This window comes from Rissa tridactyla, chromosome 1 (assembly GCF_028500815.1).
Source record: "Rissa tridactyla isolate bRisTri1 chromosome 1, bRisTri1.patW.cur.20221130, whole genome shotgun sequence".
Lineage (NCBI taxonomy): Eukaryota > Metazoa > Chordata > Aves > Charadriiformes > Laridae > Rissa > Rissa tridactyla.
Genome location: NC_071466.1, coordinates 66,696,803 through 66,719,220, shown reverse-complemented (window position 1 = coordinate 66,719,220; position 22,418 = coordinate 66,696,803). Strand labels below are relative to the sequence as shown.

General features: G+C 38.8%; 1 protein-coding gene across 2 annotated transcripts in view; it reads left to right on the top strand.

The window, feature by feature from the left end:
* The window catches only part of COL4A1 (collagen type IV alpha 1 chain), a 128,697-nt gene that overhangs the window by 89,568 nt on the left and 16,711 nt on the right, over positions 1-22,418 (top strand). The window contains exons 20-41 of one of the 2 annotated variants that reach the window (XM_054224126.1): positions 414-449; positions 2,040-2,204; positions 4,021-4,116; positions 5,443-5,526; positions 6,277-6,347; positions 8,656-8,847; positions 9,714-9,882; positions 10,254-10,346; positions 10,444-10,548; positions 10,888-10,985; positions 11,289-11,439; positions 11,778-11,891; positions 12,290-12,457; positions 12,992-13,081; positions 13,687-13,839; positions 16,758-16,856; positions 16,946-17,035; positions 17,895-18,034; positions 18,926-19,052; positions 19,152-19,232; positions 20,001-20,099; positions 20,624-20,674. In XM_054224126.1, the coding sequence (XP_054080101.1) occupies positions 414-449; positions 2,040-2,204; positions 4,021-4,116; positions 5,443-5,526; positions 6,277-6,347; positions 8,656-8,847; positions 9,714-9,882; positions 10,254-10,346; positions 10,444-10,548; positions 10,888-10,985; positions 11,289-11,439; positions 11,778-11,891; positions 12,290-12,457; positions 12,992-13,081; positions 13,687-13,839; positions 16,758-16,856; positions 16,946-17,035; positions 17,895-18,034; positions 18,926-19,052; positions 19,152-19,232; positions 20,001-20,099; positions 20,624-20,674 (2,472 nt within the window). Of the gene's footprint in view, positions 1-413; positions 450-2,039; positions 2,205-4,020; positions 4,117-5,442; positions 5,527-6,276; positions 6,348-8,655; positions 8,848-9,713; positions 9,883-10,253; positions 10,347-10,443; positions 10,549-10,887; positions 10,986-11,288; positions 11,440-11,777; positions 11,892-12,289; positions 12,458-12,991; positions 13,082-13,686; positions 13,840-16,757; positions 16,857-16,945; positions 17,036-17,894; positions 18,035-18,925; positions 19,057-19,151; positions 19,233-20,000; positions 20,100-20,623; positions 20,675-22,418 lie in introns of both variants that reach the window. The other variant, XM_054224117.1, reaches the window with a different exon arrangement.

The window sequence follows — 22,418 nt, the reverse complement described above, 5'->3', positions numbered from 1 at the left end:
AAATAATCCAGTGACTTTATTTAAGAAAGATGGAAATCAGCACAAGCATAAAGAGGATAATCATGCAGAGAATCTGGACGCTTCTTTTAAAAAGGCAGTGGCTAAAATTTAATCTTGAAATTGGCTTGCATAATTTACAACATTCTTCAGTAAACAGAGAAAATCAAGCATTCCCTTTCCCATTTTCCCCATTACAGACCTTACCCTGCTGAAGAAAGGTCAGTGGAGAAGATGGGATACAGTAGGGCCTTTCCCCTAAATGTATTGTTTGCAGATATCTGTAGATTATTTAATTTAACCTTTGATTCAGGGCATACCACCTTGTAATGTGTACTTAAATACTATGTGCTAAAACTTCACTGAAGTTGACATTGCTGACTTCATTGCCTAAATGAAAACCTCTCTTTCTAAAGGTTTCCCTGGTATACAAGGAATCCCAGGACCTCCAGGTATGAATTTATGGCCACTGATTTTGTTTGTGTTTTTCCTGTGTTATTCTTGGGTGAAGAGTCCTGAGAGATGTTCTCCTCAGCTGCTGCCGGTTACTGCCTGACTTACAGAACACCCAGGCAGTGGCCTCTCTGGGGGGCAAATCATCCCCTAGACCCTTCCTGTAGATTGCTTTTCTCGTGTCTGTGATGCGATCCAGCCTTTCTCTTTATGTAGAGCCCTGATAACTTTCTGCTGAAATTGAAGCACTAGCGGGCATAGGTTGTCAGAGGTAGCCCAGCAAGTAGGGCTTCGTTGGGCAAGAAGAGTTGTAACGTGAATATGTGCGTGGGTATGCGAATATGTACCTATGTGTATATACTCATATGTAGATAATTTGTTTTGCTCTCACTTCAGCTCTATATGTGTTCGCATAAATATAATAAACCAAGGTTTGCAGGGAGAAATAATAGCATTTATTAGAGCAAAGTAATTCCTGAGGGCTTGCTGCTTTTTTTTTACTATGTCACCTAATAAAAGTTAATTTCTTTTGCCTGCAGATGTTGCCCTTTTCATAGTTTTAACATCTTCAAATCCATGACAACACTGCTATTATGTATATATGTACCTGTACATGTGTTTAAACTAAGCCACAATATTTGCATGTTAAAAATTAAGCAAATCATCTGTGGAAATCTGACTGTAGCACATCCTGCTGTGATACGACTATTACCTCATTTGCTCACTTTTTCTATCTTGACAGTGAGCTAAATATGAAATTAATGTAAGACAGGGTCAGATAGTTTCCAGGAATTTTTTCACAGTTTAGGGAGGAGATACTATATACTGCAGGCTGTAAGTGTCCCTAAAGAATTCTGTGTGACAAGACAAGAAGAATGGTAGCTCCGAGTCTGTCATTATCCTACAGAAATTGAGATTTGTGCGACTTTCATACCTTCCTGCAATGCTGTAGAAGGCTCAAAATGGTTTAGTGATCAAGTCCAGTGATTGGTTGTGAACTGAAATAACTCACTAAAGTATGAAGACCTGTGTGACTGTACAAATAGCTAAAAGGAGATATTAAGTAGGTTTTTTTCCTATCTGTTTAACTGCTTCTCTTTATCGGCTGTTGTTTGCTTATTATTCCTACAAACAGTTTTGGTTTTAGCATTCCTGAAATCTCCTAGCATTGTTGAATATTTATTTACTGAAGTTCTTAGACGTGCTGTCCCTTTCTAGGTGTGTTTAAGATTTGGTTTATTATGAGATAAGGAAGCGTGTAATAGTTTCTAAGTGTAACAGCTAACTTAACTCCTATGTCGCCACTATTTACTACACAGCAAAAGTTGATTCAACTAAATCTCAGAAAGGCACTTAGTACAGAATAAGTGTGTTTATCTAGGGACATAACTGAAGTGAGTTACTCTGAGCTGTAGTGAGTGTATAATCTCAATTTTGTGTAAATCACCAATAGTAAGAATACAGACTCTTTTTTATTTTGCACTAACATTTCTCCATTTCTCACTGAAACCTAATGGAAGCTCATGTGTTGGTAATGTTACTGTCTTTTCACTTGTCACTTTTTCACGTGTGTTTTACTCTGTCCAAAGGTCGACCACTTCCAGATAGGGTAGGATCACCTGGTGTCCCTGGAGAGAGAGGTGAAAAAGGTGAAAAGGGTTCTCCGGGATTCCCTTTACCTGGACCCCCAGGAAGAGATGGTTTCCCAGGTCCCCCGGGGTTGCCTGGCCCTCCAGGTCCTCCAGGCAAAACAGGTAGGTAAAGCAGTCGGTTGCTTTTCACAATGAAGACTCGATAATGCACATCGTGTGCACATAGAAAAAAAAAAAAGACAGGATTATAAAATCTATAATCAGAGTGCATCTACGTCGTGGAAGAAACATATCTGAGTTGTTAATGGACCAAGTAAAAGCTGTTCTACGATGCAGCAAGCTGCTTGTTTCCTTACTGGGACAAGGATTCTTTGCTAAATAAATGTTTTTTAAATTTCTTCAAAAGTTCATTGTGGACTGTTACAATATAACCAAATAATTGACCTTAATATATATTGGTTTCTTCTGTGTCCTAATGTGCCAACCTAGAGATACTTCAATTTTCGATTCCTAGATTTTCAATTAAAAAAATAAGATACTAATACTGTTCTTAGGATAAGAGATAGCTGTTCAATATTACAATTTACTAGTCTGCAGTACCAATCTATGTAACACATTGAACAGGTGTATGAACTGCAGACTGAGATACTACTCTGGCAGAAGTTTTTATTGTAATCTTACAGGAGAATGGGGTCAAAACATACTTCATAGATGGAAATGAAAAGCTAGTAATGATGTGATAAATACACATTAATATTAGTAGTAATGGTAACATTACACAGCTATGTGTAATTTGATTCTGATAAAGCATTTTTAAAAGAAAAAAGGTTTGGTTTTGCACTGCAGTGAAGCAATGAATAAAGTACGTGTGAAAGTGGTCAATGCTTAATAGCTCCTTACAACTGATGTTTTAACTCTTTCATTGAAGGAAAACTTCAGCTATAGGTGATACTGATATTGTGAGTTAACTTATCATTTCAACATAAAAAATTATATCCCTGCTACGGTAGTTTAGGTAGTCTAAAACTATTGAAAGGAACATTATTGTCTATGGAATTACTAAAGCAAAAATACTTTGTTAAAAACCAAATGAAGATGCCTAGTTGTTGCTGTGTTTGCCAATAAAGCAGTACAAAATCCAGCAACTAGAGTGTGGAATTAAATAGCTAAATCTTACCTTGCCCTAAAAAGAAGAGCAATTCCTGTTTTTCGTACAACATGTTCCTGTCACTGCTTAATTCTGCTCCTTGCCTAGACACTTCTTTAGTTTTCTTCAAGTGCATAATGGGAAACAATTTGTTTTCATTTAACTGTTGGTTGCCAAACTTCACATTAACATTTTGACTACTGGGTTTGATGAAAATGATCTCATATTGTATTGAGTCAGAACCTGTGTCATATCATCAAGCAGAACAAGCACAATTTGTGTTCTCATGTCAAGCCTGCTAAATATTCATATTTGTTACCTGTTTCACTTCCTAACATATGAAGTTTCTTGTTTTCAGGAAGCTTGGTCAGTGTGAAGAAGTTAAATAGAAGTTAACGAGCTGCTCTTGATCTAGAACATTTCATAAAACATTGATAACAAAAAACTATCTACTTAATGAATTTCTTCAGAATGTCAATATTCTCCATTCTCTTCTGGGTCAAACCAGCAATTTTTCACCCACAGCACTTTTCTTAGACAAAACTTACAATAAAAATAGATTTTATGTGAAAGTTGTTTGTAATCTTATTATGGCAGAGCCTGTCTTTTCTCTGCAATTCTTGGGGTTTCTTAAGAAGTATATATGGATTCAGATTATTCAGATTACAGAATCACAGTTAAATTTTTCCAAGTAAATCAAATAGAAAAGTAAAATGCTATCCTGACTTACCACTCTTCATAGATACATTCAGGTGAGACATTTATAAATGCAGCCCTATAATGGAAACTTGCACTTGTCAAACAATATTCTTTGTTGCATTTCCATTTCAGATGGAATTGATCAATGCCAGCAGGGAGAACCTGGTGCACCAGGTACTCCTGGACTTCCAGGAAGAGATGGATTTCCCGGAGAGATGGGAGAGAAAGGTAATGCTATTTTAAAGTGACTGATTTCTAATGCTTTGTACCCTGGAGCTTAGGTATGTAAAGAGGCTGAGCAAGTTAGGCTGCATCAGAGAAAGTGTACTTAAAATTAGTTAAACAAGTAGCTCATGGACATGGAAGACGTTTCTTGAGTCTCTGGTGAGTAAAAGAAGGATATTGTTTATTAAATTGTGTGACACAAACTTCACGTACATTTTACTTAGCCTACACATTGCTGGAAAGTAATAAGGATGGCACAGGCCTGAAAGAGAAAATGGGAAGAAAAAAAGGGTTGAGCATAGTATAAGTATAAATTGAACTGTTCCTGGCAATTTAAGTTGTGAATTCCAAGATGAAGAATGAGAGAGGGGCAGATGAGTTGGGAACAGAAATGGTTTATGAATCATTGCCATGATTATAATTGAAGCTAAAATTGTAACACCTATAAATAGGACTGTCAACCATGTGTTTTAGTAGCACTGACTAAATGGACATATAAAAAAATGGGCTGCACTCATTTACACGGTGGTTGATCCTTCCTAATCTCATTCTGCTCACTGCTTTTCTAAAACTGCAAAATTGCAGTGAGTATAGAGATTCTCCTTTTTCTGCTTCAACCTTTTTATTTCTTCTATACCCAGTGTATATTTTCTTCTTTTTAATCCTCTTCAGCATGTCCCTTTTAAGTGTTCTGTTAAATATTATCGCTAGGAAAGGACTTAAGTTGATTTTCATACCATTCCTTCAAAAATTTTAAAGAATTTTGAATATCAGTTTGCTGATAAATTCTCTTTGAAGCACTTAATTAGAAGTAGCACATTCATTTTTATTCATAGGATCAGAGAATGGTTTGGGTTGGAAGGGACCTTCAAGATCATCTAGTTCCATCCCCCTGCCATGGGCAGGGACACCTCCCACTAGACCAGGCTGCTCAAAGCCCCATCCAGCCTGGCCTTGAACACTTCCAGGGATGGGGCATCCACAGCTTCTCTGGGCAACCTGTTCCAGTGCCTCACCACCCTCACAGGAAAGAATTTCTTCCTAATACCTAATCTAAATCTCCCTCTGTCAGGTTAAAACCATTACCCCTTGTCCTATTGCTATTATCACTCCCTGATAAAGAGTCCCTCCCCATCTTGCCTGTAGGCCCCCTTTAAGTACTGTAAGGCTGCTATAAGGTCTCCCCGGAGCCTTCTCTTCTCCATGCTTATTCTTTCAACACAAAGGGTATTGAATTCAGGGTTTGCCTCTGCATCCACCTGCTTGCAGTTGTCTTAAACCTTTTCATTGTTATTTATTAGTTTTGTTGTTTGTGTTTTTTTTTTTCAGGTGACAAAGGTGAATCCTGTGCCTTATGTGATAAAGTAGGACCTCCTGGACTTCCAGGACCACAAGGGCCACCAGGTCCAGCAGGTAAAAGCTCACTCATTACCTGAGAATTAACTACATAGGCTGAAATATAAAAATGCAGCATATATGATAAAATTAATTACTTTTTGTCCCACTAATCAAATTGTTTGTGAAACTCATGAAAAGAGGATGGAATATTCCTATTTTTGGCCTGATTCCAAATTTCCAGTGCAATCAACAAGAATTACCAAGGAAATAGAAATTGGCCACAGTGGAGATTCTTAGCAAACTGTGGCCCGGATATTTTCACAGAAGATTGTGAAAGTGAAAAATAACGTGGAAAGCGTTTGCCCTTTCATAGCAAGCCCTACGTGCCCAGGCTTGGCAGTGTCCCATACATACATTCCCAATCCTAGCGTTAAATTCTGTGGCCAAAAAAGGTAGCTATTTGTCTGCTGCCATATGAGAGAAGTGCAGCCTGCAAACAGTGATATTATACCTAATGTTTGTTCTAGTGGCTGTTAAGAATGAATAAGGTTTAGGTAGTTTCAAGACTGCGGTGGTTCCATGATAATTCTAAATAGTAAGGTGAATTCATTTCTAAGTCAAATGCATCGTCAACTTCTGAACCTGTGAATGCAGACATACATAACACATGAGCACGTGAATCCAGACAACTTCACTGAGTTTAGCAGCATTATGCTGATATAACTAGGAATATAACTTTGAGAAGGATCACAAAGAATTAACATACAATTAGCTATTTGTAAAGGCACGTAATAGATAGAATTGTACTTTTGTCTCTCTGATAAGGTTTTCCAGGACAATCGGGTTTCAAGGGTGACAGAGGCTTACCTGGACTCGATGGCCTTCCGGGGGTACCTGTAAGTAATGCCTTGCCAAATGCAGGTGTTTATTTGCTAGTGGACATATGATCAAAAAACATGTGATCGTCAGTGTAGTTGTGTAATAGTTCTGTTTAAAAACACACCAGCACGGTGATATGATAAAATTAAGGAACTATGCCTAGCAAAATAAACTAGGAAGCAGTGTGGTTGAACTATGAGAGGAAAAAAAGAGCTGTCAGAAATGGGTTATGTTTCTGTGGTTACCTATCGTAGAAACTCAGCAGGACACGTGACCTTCTGATTGAGCAAGCTAAGCACTGGAGTTGGGTAAAAAAAGTAGAATTTCACATGAAACAGATGCAGATCTGCCCTGACCTCGTGAATCTTTCCAATAACCCTTTGCTATTGTGTACATGTATATTGAGAGAGAGACAGTGCCATCTAGTGTAGTGTAAGCAGTCTAATATTAGCATGCAGTATACTTCAGGAGTTTGTCTGACTTCTGGGAAACGTGTGCAGTATATTCTGTAAAACGTAATTATTTAGCAGGAAAGCTGAGTAGTTTTGAAGAAATAAAGGAAGGCTGTGTAAGTGGATAGTATCCTGATAATGTGATCACTTGTAAATTATATTGACACAGCATAAGTCTGCATACCAGAAGCAGAAGAGCCATAAGCATAGCACTTGCCTAAAATGTAAGACAAATTACTCCTAGGCAAGCACTGTACCAGCACAGCTACATTTGATCATGTCAGAGTTCAATGGAGTGTCCCAACATACACTGTGGTGTGCTGTGAAGGCCTATATTAGCATACACGTTCCTGTAGTATAGTGTGGATTTTGACACCATTCCTAATGTAAGTAGACTGAGTTTGTCGGAGTCTTCACCCACTTTTTTCCCAAAGCTGTTTTGTCCTTCCAGCTGATCATTTTTGGCAACATAACTTCAGTGGCATTCGCGTGCACTAATTTTAATACCAACTGGAGTTATGCAAGCTCCCTCTATTACCAGCAGTGAGAGGCACCTTCAGAAGTTAAACCAACCCACCTGTATGAATTCTTTACTCAAAGAATCTGTTTTTCTTGCTTGAGTATAGATAAAGCCTAGATACCTGAATACCTGAACTTAGCTGATGAAAGTCAGCTGGGGTGGAGTCCATTCTCTGTTTCTAACATGATAAATAAGATAAACTCAGTGACTGAATTTACTATAGTATAAGTGAGATCCATGAAAGAAGCAATGAAGAAAAATAAAAGACATCTTAATGTATTTAAACTTTCTTTGTGTCTGGCATTTGTTCTCAGCACATGTTTTGCCGCACCTTTATGTTTTCCTTTTATTGCCTCTTAAGTTCTGTTCATGTCTTTCATCAGACAAGGACTGGCTGCTGTTCTGAATGCTTTTAAGCTTGTTTCGCTCCACAGAGTTCATCCAGGAGTTGATCCAGTGTGTAGTTTAGCTTGGAAAAACTACATAGAGGCCAGCCTTGCAAGCTGACAGTGTTTAGACCCATGCCAGAGCATCAGAGTCTGATCCAGGACCCACCAAAGCTAAGGGGAAGATTACCTTTAACTGTGTTCTGGTTCAGGTTTAAGTGGAGGAAACATATCAGCCATAAGCAGTGGACATTGCCCATGAAGCTTGTGCTTTCTTCCCTAGTGAGTAGCTTTGATTCACTTGAAATTAGAGAGGCTGTTCCTATGAGAAAAGTTCATATAAATCCTAAAAAGTATATAGGGAAAATTGGAATTCTGGAAATCCTATAGGTATATTATTAGGTAGATAATTCCTTCCCAGGACAGCTTACAAAATTATTTTCTGAGCATGTGCATAGTATTCTGATAGTACCGACTGTGATTGTTAACAATACAAAAAACATTAGTAATGAAGGGAAACATGTATTTGCGTCAGGTAACTGTCATAAATAAAGTACTAAGGGAGAAGCTTTCAGCCTTCAGTTAGCCTTAGCTCTTGTGCAAATAACGTTTGAGTTTTGACAGTCAATTTAATTTTGTGTACAATCTATAGATTTGATGAATATTATAGTTGTTTTAAAAGAAAGAAAATCATGGGTGGTGTTTGTATAAGCAATTTAAACCTGTAAGTTTGTTTGAGTTTGTCTTTGCATACTGGAAGTGTGTTATTTTCCCGTATTAGTACTACTTCTGCTGGTATTGTAAATTGTTATGGAAATGTAGAGATGCTTTTGTTGCATTTGCAACAAAACAAGTAATGGTTTACTTGATTTGGGTCTACTCTTTAATTGCTGAAGATTTGTTTTCTTTTGTATCAGTTGAAGAGTTGGTAGGGCAACTGATGACATCTGAATTTATGAAATTCCAGGGCCCCCCCGGCACTCCAGGACTTATGGGCAGCCCCGGGGCAAAAGGAGAACCAGGAGATTTTACTTATGATTCTATCCTGAAAGGGGAAAAGGGAGATCCTGGTTTCCCAGGACAACCAGGTATTCCTGGAAGAGAAGGAAGACCAGGAAAAGATGGATTGCCAGGTCCCCAAGGTCCTAAAGGAACAGCGGTATGTGTCTTTCTTTATGTTTACATGTTGTCCTACTGTGTGTTTATTAACATTTACATACTGTCCTATACATTCTGTCTTTTAGATCAGAATTCACATGCTTTTATGCCCTACATATGCTTTATATTTATTGGCCTCATTCATTGTTCCACATCTTGTTCTTACCTTGAGTAGTTCATTCTTCCTTAGAGGAAGACTCCAGTTTCCCTGGAACTAGTGAGGAAGATGGTCCTTCAACAGCAGACTATTTCATATTTAAATTTTGACCCTTTATTTTTACATGTCACGAAAATAAGTGATCTGACTCAGATGTATTCAGCATGAATTGTTGCTTTCTGGACTGTAGCACAAGGTTACTTTCACCACAAAGTTGTGGGCATGGACAATAGTTTTGTTCCTTTCTCCCTTTCTCACAGCTTGATAGTGAGAACTAGTGTGGATGATTTAGCTGATATCTGGAGATGTTGAAGGAATGCAGTTATCCAAGTAGAGATTGTTAAGACAAGATTCAACTCTGTTGTCCTTCTCTTCTTGTGGAACCTAATGCTTCAAAGTCTTGGCCTGATAGAGAGTTCAGCTGATATGGATGTGGAGCTTAATGTGGAGCTCACATCTGCTCCCACATCCACCACTGGGAACATAGCCTACATGGTCCAGTTAGTTGCACTGCACACTAGGTATGATTTCCATGTACTATTCCATGTGGAACCCAGTTCTGTTTCTGTTGAACTGATAAAAAATCCACTTTTTTCAGTATTACAGATACCTGTGCTAATTCCAAGTTACAGAATATTCAAAGAGAGAGGATGTCGTTGTTCTGTTTTGCCAATCAGGCAAGAAGTACACTTATATTTTCCAAAAATTAGGGTACAGCTGGCTTGAAAGGAGAACGTGGTCCCCCTGGCCAACCTGGATTCCCTGGAGTACGTGGGGAAAGAGGTTTTCCTGGCCCTCCTGGGGTAGGTGCTGCAGGGTTACCTGGTGACAAAGGAGACAGAGGCTTTGCTGGAACCCCAGGTTTACCAGGCCTTCCAGGTAATACTATAGTATGCTTTTAAAAAAAAAAAAAAACAACTTAAATTTGTGCCTTTTAAGTGGTACAACTTAGAGGATCAATGGAATTAATGATTGAAATAAAAAGACTTTCTAATTTAAATCAGTGTCTGCTTTCAGCAGTATAATTGCAAACCTTTGAAGGTAGTTTTCTTGAAGAGTTTATTAGGCCAAACAGGATGGTTTAGGTTCATCCTAAACTGAGTTCATCCTAGTTTTCTATGAATCTTCTACAAAAAATCCTCATAACAAGTCAGTGGTAATGGTACAGATGAACTAATATTGCTGGCTAGGTGAAATTCCCTTGTTTAATTTCATTGATTCCTGGGCTTAATACTTCTTTACATTCACAGGAGCAAAAGGTGAAGCAGGACGAACTGTACCACTCCCTGGACCTCCTGGGGCAGATGGCCTTCCTGGGCCACCTGGGTTCCCTGGACCCCAAGGTACAGTAGCCTGTTAATATTTGTCTGATGACCATAATGGTTCTGTTCCCCAGAAGCTAACCTTTATATTAACATTTGTCCGTTTTCACTTGTAAAGGTGACAAAGGGAATCCCGGGCTTCCAGGTAGACCTGGCCTGCCAGGAGAAAAGGGTGCTGTTGGGCAGCCAGGTATAGGGTTCCCTGGACCTCCAGGACCCAAAGGTAAGATAAAGTTATCCGTCTAACAGAGCTGGTGTAACTGGAGTGTGTGCACTATATCACCCAGCCATGGCTGCATGAGATTTGGGAAGTGCAGATGAAGAACATCCCTTGAGAAAGTCCACAAGCACCACAGTAAGCTGCTACATGAAGCTCAGCATTTGAATATCTGTTGAGATATTTGGGTGCTGACATCCCTAGAAATTTGACATAAAAGACTACACAGACCTTTTTAAACACATCCTTGTGAGGACGTGAATAGTTCAGTTAGAGGCTTAAAGAAACAGCAGAGACAGTTACAGGCAGAGACAGTAATCATATGAGTATTGTTTTGTTTTGTAGGTTTCCCAGGTCAGCCTGGCTCACCTGGTCTGCCGGGGACTCCAGGAACCCCTGGCCTGGATGGTTTGCCAGGTGTACCAGGTTTACAAGGTCAAAAAGTAGGTATCAGCTGCTGATACTGTTATTTGTGACTGCCTATGTTAACAGGAATGTGTGCAAAGAGCCTGCTCTTTAAAAAAAAAAATAATAAAGTTGGCCAAACTGTCCTTCATCTTATGTTTCCCACTATGCACACAAAGGAACGGAGTAGGTGCATTGACATTAATGCTAAAGGGCTAACTAATGGCTCTGCCCTGAAGTCATGTGTAGAACCGCCGCCTCTGAGTGGTTTAAATACAGTCAGTGGATAAATTCTTGGTTTTGATGTGTTAATTCTTAATCTATTGTGTTTCTTTGGCTAGGGTGAACCTGGTATAGGTCTCCCTGGCCCTAAGGGCTTGCCAGGCCCTCCAGGCCCAGCTGGCATCCCTGGAGAAAAGGGAAATCCAGGATTGCCTGGTTTACGCGGCGAGCAAGGCTTTCCGGGCATACCTGGACAGCAAGGATTCAGAGGTAACGTTGCCGTAAAAATGCAGTTCTGTATTTCTGCTTCTTTTTTAAAATCATTCCCCCCGTAGATGCAGCAAAAACTCTGTTCACCACTGAGATGTCCTACTGATATCTCAGGGTATTGCCCTTTTTCCTTACTCTCGTTTTCCCCTACCAACCACTGGCAGCAAATGCTAGCAGCAAAGAGCAGCCCTTCCTCCCAGCCCAGGCAGGAGGTGTTAGGGGCTGAAATGAGCTCTTGTTGGCCAAGTGCTTCCAAAGCACTTCATCTAGCACCTTCAGCAATCAAGATTTCAAATAACATCGAAGGACGCTCCCTCTATGTCTCTGTCTCCCCACAGGCGACCCCGGCCTCCCAGGACTGCAAGGCTCGCAGGGCCCTCCGGGCGCACCGGGGCTGGGTCCGCCGGGATCGCCAGGACCTGCTGGGCAGCCAGGACCTCAGGGACCACCAGGTGAGAGGATAATACGCCCATGACAGTGCTTAGGAGCAGACTTTTTGGCATAAATGGATATTGGCATTGGTAAAAGTGTTGCTCGTGAACTGTTTTGTGGTGTGAGGTTGGTGGGGGTGTGCGGGGGAGGCATGTCGACGGGCCCCAAAACACAGGGCGAGGCCTTCTGAGAAAATGCCTGCCATTTTGTTCAGTCTCCTCAGGTCATCGATGGGTAATACATGCAGGATCAAAGCCTCACTTAGAAAATGAGGACTACTTCTGCTGTCTGGCTCTTAGTCTTCACTCTTCATACTATGTAATTTCTGAACCGCAGGTGGACATTATCAGATATTCTTATTAATGATGTCCTGCTTGCTCCATTAAGGACTAATCCTGTATCTTCTGTTTTTCCCTAGGATTTCCTGGAATAAAAGGAGAAAGGGGCTTCCCTGGTCTTCCAGGTCTAGATATGCCAGGACCAAAAGGGGAAAAAGGTATCCAGGGCCAGCCCGGAGTACCAGGGTCTGTGGGGTTACCCGGCCTGCCGGGTCCTCAGGGGGCCGTTGGACTGAAAGGATCAGCAGGTAAACCTCTTTTCCCTCGGAAACCAGCATCTTTGACAACTGTTTTGTTAAGTTGTGGTAGCATGCCCTTTCACTACATTAGGAATTCGTCCATCAAAGGACTGAAGCTTGGTAAAACACATGGGCTGAGGTCAGTAAAGCAGATCTGTGCACATGTAACTGAACTGCTACTCAAGTCCTTTGGTGGATCAAGTCCAGCAACTTGCAGGAACTAGCCTTTGGCCTGTAATAATGAAAGGGGATTATTCTGCACAGTTTCAGTGACAGAATGTAGTTTTAATAATGCCTTTGTTAATCACAGCATTGTTTACTGTGATAGGAAGTTTAAAGAATCTGTCAAAAACCCATTATAAACTGCGTTTGTACCACTATTTTTACTGTTGTTTTCTCTATCAGGCTATTTTAGATTCATCATCATCTTTGTCCTGTCTTTCCTTAAGTAGTGCAATTCTTAACATGATAGGGAGTAAATAATGCCATTTCTTTACACTGCTGGCTTTATTTCTGTTGCTCACTCTTTCACTTCGGTTTCAGGAGCCAAAGGAGAAATGGGAGTTATGGGAACTCCTGGATTGCCAGGAACTCCTGGACCAGTTGGAGATCGAGGGTTGCCTGGTGAAAAAGGTAAGAGAGAGATTTTCTCAAAATAAAAATTGTAAAATCCACCATTTTCTCAGCAGAAGACAGTTCTGGAAATAATGAAATATAAGGAGTATGCTTGGTCCAAGGACTGTTTTATGTCAAATAACTTCCCTGTAAATTAGAAATAGTGTAATTTAGAAAGTCGTATCCTAGGAGCAGTCATGTATTTGGGCACTGAGCCAGGATTTTTGATCAGTCAACAACATAAGGATTTGCTAGCTGTGAGGATGCTATAGATATTACTTCAAGAAAAATACTGTGTTTGAAATTATAAAAAGCCAGCAGGAAGGTCTCAATTAAATCCCTCAAATAATGCCCTGTATTACTGCCAAACTCCTATTTTTATTGTTTTGAGAGTCTAAAATTAATGGCTGTGAAGTGAGAAAAATATGTCAATTTTTTGTGACAGAGCTATTGTGAAGTCCTGGTACAAAAAAAGCCTTCATATGAGATAAATGAGATGTTCCAGAGCATGGTATTTGGTGCTCAGAATTTGAAAAAGTAGCTAATTTCATTTGTTGTTGTCTACTAAATACATTTGCAAAGTTTTATATGCCACTATAACATTCTGTGCCATCCCTTTATAGGTAGCCAAGGTCTCAAAGGTGTAGTTGGACCACAGGGTGATCCTGGTGTCAAAGGAGATAAAGGTGAAGCTGGTCTCCCAGGAAAGCCTGGAACGATGGACAACATGGACATGGTTAGTCTCAAAGGCCAAAAGGGAGATCAAGGAGAAAAAGGTAACTTCAATCTCTAACTGTGTGTAAGTGTAATCAACAGTCATATACTGTTAAGCAGAAATGGTTTGAGTTCAGTTGTATCTTAGTTTTAGACAACAGTTTTTAAAATAAGATTAAAGAATTTCATATAGCAAATGCAGATGTTTATCCAGTGTCTTTCAACTCCATAGAAATAAAGATTAATCGCAGAGAGAGAGGATTTTGGTTGGATGGAAGAGGTTCAATGTGCTGTTATATTTTGGTTGGATGGAGGAGGTTCAATGTGCTCTTATAAAATCCATTTTACCTTTTTTATCAGAGGACTCTCTCTCAAAAAAAAAGAATTTTTAAAAGCAGAAACTAGATCTTGCCAGAAGAGAAAAGCTGTCTTTCATGTAAAACATATAGTGGAAACACCGTTGTGGCCGTGAAGACCAACTAATATATAAGAAAAAGTGTGCAGCCTTTTTTGGCACACATGTTTCTTTGTGACCTGAAGAAATTTCAGGAAAGACACATGTGTGCCACCGATACCAAAAGATCAACTTATGTCAGTTTAGAAACAGCTGGAAATACGCAGGAGAAAGGCAATCAGCTTTCTATTTAGAAACTAAATGGCGGTAGGAATATTAGGTTTTTTAGACAATACATTTTTGGATTTTTATTTTTAAGGCTATGTGAAAATTTAAGTTGTTTAAGATTATTCACCTATTTTTCTTTTCAAATAAAAAATAGTGCATATTTTATATATTTTTATTATTTGTCCTTTTTTATTATGATTTAATTTTTATTAAAAAATCCCAGAAGAGTTTTTCAATAAATGATAACTGTTTTAGTTAAAATAGAAGTGTAGGGCTTACAAGGGAGCTACTGAGATCAAGTAGTCTTCTGTTTCCCTCAACCAAATCCTTCAACCTTTCGTTGTATATCATGTTTTCTGAAATAATTATCATTCCTGTTACCATTTCTGACTTCTTACCAATTTGGCCACATCCTTGTTAGAGTCCACTTTGCTGAAACAAGGGAAGTACTTCAACTCAGGCCCTGCTAGAATGAAATTTCCCTTTCTTGAAACAACAGCTGACTCAGTTTGTGATTAGCTATAATCCTTAGTCCTTTACTTCTGGACTGCTGCCTATGCAATCGTTTTTCATTCTGTATGCATGCTTTTGACTTCTTACCACATGTGTGGTGTAATGCACTTTTTAAATTTCATGATGTTGATTATCAACCTTTACTCCAACTCTTCAAAATCCTTCTGCAGTCTACTCCAGTGCTTTTCTCAAGCCTTTCCAGTTTAGTGTTATCTGTACATTTCATCGATGTGTTCTCTGTTGGGCCCAGGACAGAGCACTTGAGACTCCTTTCCAGTTTGGCAGCGAATCACCAATAACTATATTGTGTTATATTTGAACTGTGGGAACAGGAGAGTTTCCCAGTCTGGTTGCCTCTTACCTCCATGTGCTGACTGCTTGTCAGAATGAGACCTGGGCTCATGTGTCCTGGTTGGGTCTCGGAGAAACCTGAGCACATGAATAGGCAGTGCCTCCCAGCTTGGACAGCCAGGGACTGCAAGGGAGGGCAGGAGCAAGTGTGGAGTGCATCTGCCTCTAAGATGAGATGCAGCTTCTGAGAGCACTTTTGTATTTGATGAGGCTCCCAGCCTATAAAGATTTCATCGAGATTAATTTTTCTCAATTGTTTCTGATCTTGATGTATATGGTGGTATGAAAAGCCTTTAAAACAAATCCACATAGGTTGCTTTTCATTACTTATCTGCTATTGGCCTGTAGGTTGACTGATTGGTAATTAGTTTTATTTCCTTTCCAGAAATCCAAATTAGGCACACTGGTTACATGCATATAAAGAAGCCTTTGCTGAGAAATTCAAATGGTTAATTTCTTTGGTTTCTAACTTCTTCATCTCTCCAGCACTAATAATGCACGCTTGCAAACCTGTATGCTCTACCTTTTCCTGACCAAACACAGTCTACAGATTGGCCTGGCTCACACAGCCTGGAAGGGTAGGTTCCAAACAGACCCCAGCTTGCAAATTTCAGCTGTTACTTTGCCCATCTCATCTGCTTCAACCCAAAGTTACTTAGTACCAGCAGAGAAAAATAACCTAGTTATACTCCATAACTTTACTGATCATCATCATAACTTTACTCCCTTCATCTCTCTAGACATGAATATCACAGTAATGTTTTAAAAAGCTTCTAAAATTCAAACTGTGCAGAAAAGTCATAGTATTTTTATGGAAGATTGTCAGTGATGTTTAATGAAAAAAATTTGGATTTGGACATCTTGGGATGTTTTTAATAAAATCCGCTTACTTAAAAACATCCAGCAAGCTATCTTCAGTAACCTATTGTCCTGCACCTATATGCAACTCTAACAGAAAGGGTTATGACCAAAAGGCTTGGACCTTTAAATCTGGAGAAGAGGCACACCACAGAATAAGAGGTGGAGCCTTCTGGAATGATGAAGATGCTTTAACATTTGATAGAACTGAGGAAACAGCAAGTTTGTATCTATGAACTGGTTGTTCACCTGTACATTTTTAGACAGCAGAACAGTCAAATCAATCATTTCTGTTAACATCTGATATTGGCATTTCTAAAGTAACACATTAGTCTAACTCAAACACATGTTTGTTTGCAATTTCTTTTAAAGATATAACTTGCCTTGTAATCTGCACAGACATCTGTAAAATCGTAATAGTTTGCAGCCTTTCCTCAGCACTGGTTTAGGGACTGGAGAGTTGTGTTTTATTAAAGTGTGACTCTACTGAACAATGTATGAAGCTTGAATTGAGACATTTCTTGTTCAGCAGAGAGAAGCAAGTGTGATTAAAAGTTAACTAGAAGGATTATTATATGGCATTACAGTAAATTTTGACAAAACTGATCTCACTGTGTTTGTTTTCTTGGTGTCCAGGGGACCATGGAGCAACAGGAGAAAAAGGCTTACGTGGGGAATATGGAGAACCAGGAATTCCAGGGAAAGATGGTGAACCTGGTACTCCAGGACAGCCAGGTATGTTGGAAGCTAGCAACAGAGAGACTGTTTATAAGGTATTTTAAACCACATTAACTAATGGGACTCAATTTCTCTGCTGTTTGTAGGACCAAAAGGTGATCAGGGTCCCCCAGGGTACCCAGGGGATCCAGGAATTCCAGGACAAAAAGGATCGGTTGGTGAAATGGGTTTGCCAGGTACTGATTGCTGGGAATTTCTTACTATTGTTTTCTTAAGTTAATATAGAACATTAAGAGAGACCTGTATGGAATATTTGTTGGTGTAGATCTACTAAATGGCTGCACTATTTGCAGTGCAACTTCAGGCTTTGGGGAAATTGCTTTCTCAATCCTATTGTAACATACAAATAATAAGATAGTTTCCTAAGCTTCTACATGTGAATCTGTTAACTGGATATATAGGATTTATGCATTTGTTTTTGTATTTGTTTTCCAAGTTATACCTACCTGTCGGTCTGTCTGTCTCTGTTAGTGTGTGAACTGCATTAACCTTCTTGTTTATTTTCCCCCTTCTGAAAAGTTTGGTGAGTTGCTGTGTACTGCATGGTAATTACAAACTGTAGTGGTCTGGGAAGAGTGTTGTTGTGGAGGGGATTGGTAAAGAATAGAATGGAGAAGATCCTATGTCTCAACACAGAAACTTTGTCTCCATTCAGGTGGCCTTCTGTCTAGCATATTTAGGAAATAAATATGCTTTTAGACTGAAATGGTAAAGGAGAACAGAAAAATTTGCTACAGCGGTGTCCCTTTGTCACCCTGGTCCTGTTAGAAATTATTCAAATTAACATAAACTTTTGTTCAAATCATATTTTTAGCAAGAGCTCTGTTTACTCTGAATCCAAGATTACGACCTTCTCTTATGAGGAGAATTTATCTTCCCACAGAGTCCTGTTTAGAGACTGAATCTCAAAAGTTAATTTACTAGCTATTTTAGTGAGTTACATTGCTTTTCTGTCTCTAAATAGCTAAGGCAATTGTCAACATTGCTAGGGTACCACTAACTCTGGTACACCCATTTTTCCTTTTCTATTACTAGGAACACCTGGAGAAAAGGGTCTGCCGGGAGTACCAGGTTCACCAGGTACACCAGGGTTCCCTGGGCAAAAAGGTGAAAAAGGAGACAAAGGAGCACCAGGTTTTCCTGGAATTGGCTTTCCAGGGTCTCCTGGTGAGAAGGTATTTACAGCCCTAAGGATTTAATTGTCTGTCTCTCCCAAGTGCCTTATTTGAAAAGATGTTGTTGGCCTTTGAGCTATTTTATTATATTTTCTATTATGCTCATTTAAATACCTGATTAGAAACTTGAAAGGTGTGCATAGGCGTGGGTTTGGATGCACTCTGTTTGATAGGACCATTATGTCCAGGGTTCTTATTTTTTCTGTCTCTTCAGAACAGGCTAATTTGCAGTGCTAGAAATGTGGAGGAGGGGAAAAACTTTTAAAAATACTAAGTAAATAAAGGGCTTCTTACAAACAGAGCAAATAATCCCACTGAAATAGTGTTTCTCTATTTTTGCAGAGATGATGGGAAGCTGAAAAATCCTATAAAATGTTCAGATATTACTGAAAAGAGAACTGTATTAATACTGTCTGTAAAGTTAATTTAATCTTTAATAGTATTCTAATAGGATTCTCATTTGTTTCACATTCCTTTTCCTAGTTATACAATGACAGTAATCATTAATTTATAAGTAAAAATTGTAAAAATAAAATTTACTAATCTGGTAGCAAACTTGCTGAAGACTTAAAAAAAGATTTTTTTGAAGATGATTAAGTGTAATAAGTAAGTTAGAGGCTAATTTGGAAAAGACTTTGTAAAAACTGTCATAAAAATGCATAGAAAAATACTCATTTTCATATGTAAGTATTAAGCAATTGCTAAAAAAGTCAATAATTCTGATAGTGGAATTTAATGTCAAGTTTAATCCTAAATTACTTTGTTTCTAAATGGAAAAAGAATTAAATTCTTTATAAGTCTGATGGATAAGAGGGTTGACATCTACCATTGCAAACAGAAAAGGCTGTTTCAGAATTAATGTGTGGATTTTATGTGTGCTGCTTCTTCTAGGGAGAACCAGGAAGAACGGGTAGTCCAGGTTTATCTGGAGATAAGGGTGAAAAGGGTAGTGCAGGGATTCCTGGAATGCCGGGTGCCCCTGGTCCCAAAGGATCCCCTGGCATGGCAGGATTCCCAGGCAAGTGTTTATGCTTTCATAAAGCAGAAATTGCAGTGAAAAATTAAGGTGAAACATAACAAATATCCCACATGTAAATCCATGTCTTCCTTTCTTTAGGGAGCCCTGGCCGCCATGGAGAAAAGGGTGAAAAAGGACTTCCTGGCTTAAGTGGCATTCCAGGCTTAAAAGGAGAACCAGGTAGAAAAGAAATAAAATACCAAATGCTACTTAAAACATTGCTCACCTGCAGGCAGTAGATAAAACAAATACTGTGGCATTCTACATTCGTTTTGGCTCAGATATTTCCTGGTACATTTGTTCATTTCATAAGCAAAAAAAGACAGTGCCGTTTCCCAGGTAAATCTGAGTTGGTGTAGCGTGGGGCTAAATACTTCTTTTGCACTGCTTGTGGAAGAGATTTTACCACCTTCCACAGGACTGGTTGTTGCTACAGCCATTAGTTCTGTTGTTTCTGAGTTCATTTAAAAATAATAAAGTTGATCCATGGGCCCAAACCTGAATCACCACTTTAACATTGTTACACAGATGTTAAAGAGGCAATAGAGTAGGGAGGAGAGTAAGTCCATTGCTATTATGAGTATAACATTTTTGAACTTGTAGCCTTTTTTTCTTAGTTTACTGGCTGCAGGACACATCCACTCATTGGACAATGGACTGTGCTATACATAAGTCTTTGCTGGAGTTCCTGCACTCTAAACTCACTGAGATTCATGATAATTAGCTATGGCAAAACCTGTAATACTTGAGCCCTGTCTCACACAGATTTAATTCAGAAATAATCTCAGAGAAAAGTCACAGTGAAGTCATCATGCAGTATCTGCTTGGTCCCTGGGGGAGCAAAGGAATAACTTAAGTTTTTCTTCAGAGGAAAAAAATGTGTAAAGAAAAAAAAAAAAAAAAGTCTTATGATTCATAGGTGAAATGAAAACGGTGATGATTTTTCAGGTGAACCTGGTGTTCCGGGTCCTGCTGGCTCCATTGGACAGAAGGGTGAACCGGGTTATGATGGGATTCCAGGTGCAGCTGGTGCAAAGGGTGAACAAGGTACTGTGACTGTCACGTTAAGTTTATGGTGTATGAAAACGTACAGAGACAGGCTACACAAGGGTAGCTGGTAGAGGTGTGTGCTGGGCTTGAGGTACTTTGGATGGAACCTTAGAAAATAAAGTTAGTAAGATGTCTTGCTAGCTATCATCCACCATTGCAAAGCTGATCATTTAGATGAGCGACTGTGTTTAATCAGTGTAATCTTGAAAGAATTTCTTTCACAAAAGCTGGCAATAGTTTAAAGAATTGGCATGTTTTGGAATTAATTTCAAGTCTGCAACTTCACTGTGAAATAATGGAGCAGGCTTGCCTTTTCTTAGGGTAGGGTAGGGCTTTCAGTCATACAGGGCCCATTGTGCTAGATAGAATACCAATACATAACAAAGACAGTCTCTGCCCTGAAGAACTTATGTATAATCCATTTCTTTAGATTTTCTATTTGCTTAATAAAGTTTTGCTCATTACACGTTAAATTTAAGTACTGTCCCATCTTCTAATTTTTTGCTACCTCTATATTCCAGGTATTCCAGGTAGAGGACTTCCAGGATTTCCCGGTGCAAAGGGAGATAAAGGTAAAATACTTCTTTACACAAGCAGCAAACCTCCCTCCCGACATACTGTAAACATAATTCTGTAATTCAGACATACTTTCTACTTCATTCTTTTACATGCTATACCTTTTCAGAGCAGGCAGAAACTCTGAGAGGCTCAAATACTAATTTCTGTTACAGTGGCACCATCTTGGACATGAGTTAGATATGCCCTAAAATAGGTAATTATTCATAGTGTGGAATTTACTGCAAGCTGTGCTGTGATGAGGTAATATAAATAACTCCCGTATTTGTGTGCTGTGCTTTTGACTCCAAGTATTTCTGTTTTCCTACTAATTTTGCAAGAATCAAAGTCTAGTGAGGCTCTGTGCACCAGACATCTAAAGATAGTAGTTTTGTGGCCAGGATAGTGCAGTAATTTTTTTTACCTGGGTCTGTTGTGCAGCCCAGATGCAGTTTTATTCATTGCTAGAATAGTTATTCTCGATAGCTCAGTAGAGCATGTCTAAGCTATGCACAGGAGCACGGTGCAGAGATGCAAAAGATAGTAAAGACCTGATGAGATCTTACTGAAAATTATTATTACCTGGACGCGGGGGTTATTAGCTTGGGTACAGGCACATAGCTATCACAATTTCAAGACCACTTGTGGTCTTTGTAAAGTGTGTCACTACACTGTGCTGTGTGAACGGCTTCATTGGCTTCAGGCAGTGCTTGTTCAAGGTGTCTGTAATGCACCGTGCTCCATTTTATGAAATAAGTATCCTAGACACTAGACTGCAATAGGTATAGTAATGAAGAAATATCAAACTGCTGCTGATAAAGAAAATTGTGTATAATTAATGGATTTTCAATTTTAAACATCCAGAAAACAAACAAAAAATGAAAATTGAAATATTGAAATATCAATGCCCTACCTCATTCATTCTATAAATACAGGAAACTTGTGTGGACAATCAAAAGTGATAAACCAGAATTTTAGAATATCTTTTATTTACCATCTCAGAGTAATTAACATTCATTAATTGCTGAGAAAGCCGTACTGTTACAGAAATTATTTTAATAAGCAAATTTTTTAATCATAGCTCAGTAAGGCATGTAGAATGCTAGATTTTGAGCACTTTTTTTCACCTTACCTATCTCTCTCATTTTGTCAGCACAGCTCACTTAAAAATATCTGGATTTAGAGTAAATAGAAATCCAACTGTCATAATTTGTGTTCCAAGTGTATTGGAGTTCCAAAAGTCCAGGATTTAAAGACCTTGTTCTGTTTAGGCAAAGAGCCAGTTCCTTATGCATTTTATTTCTCTTCTTATTATACCAGCTAATCTATATTCTTTTTGCTCAAACATGATCTAAAATTCTACTGAATTGCAAATTTTAACTGTATGTACAAAGCTGAAATAAGTCCTAAGTGTGTATATCTAGATCTTAATAAAAAAAAAAAATATTCCTTTTTTCTCCAGGAGCAAGCCCTTTTGTGCTTAGTCAAGCAAAACATCCATTACTCAGCTATGGCAATAATAATTGTAATGGAGTAAGGTTTTGGGGGCTTTATATTGCTTGTGGAAGGACTGATAGAGTGGTGCTGGATGTTCATCTATTTTTAGAGTGAATTAGAATAGCCTAGTGATCAGTTTAGCTAAGAAAAGGTATGTCAGTCAAACTAATCTTTTCCTCATATTTTTATGTCATAATGTGGAGAATAATACAGTTTTCGTAAAATTTTGCATTTTTATACAAATGTATAAAGGCAAGGTCAATA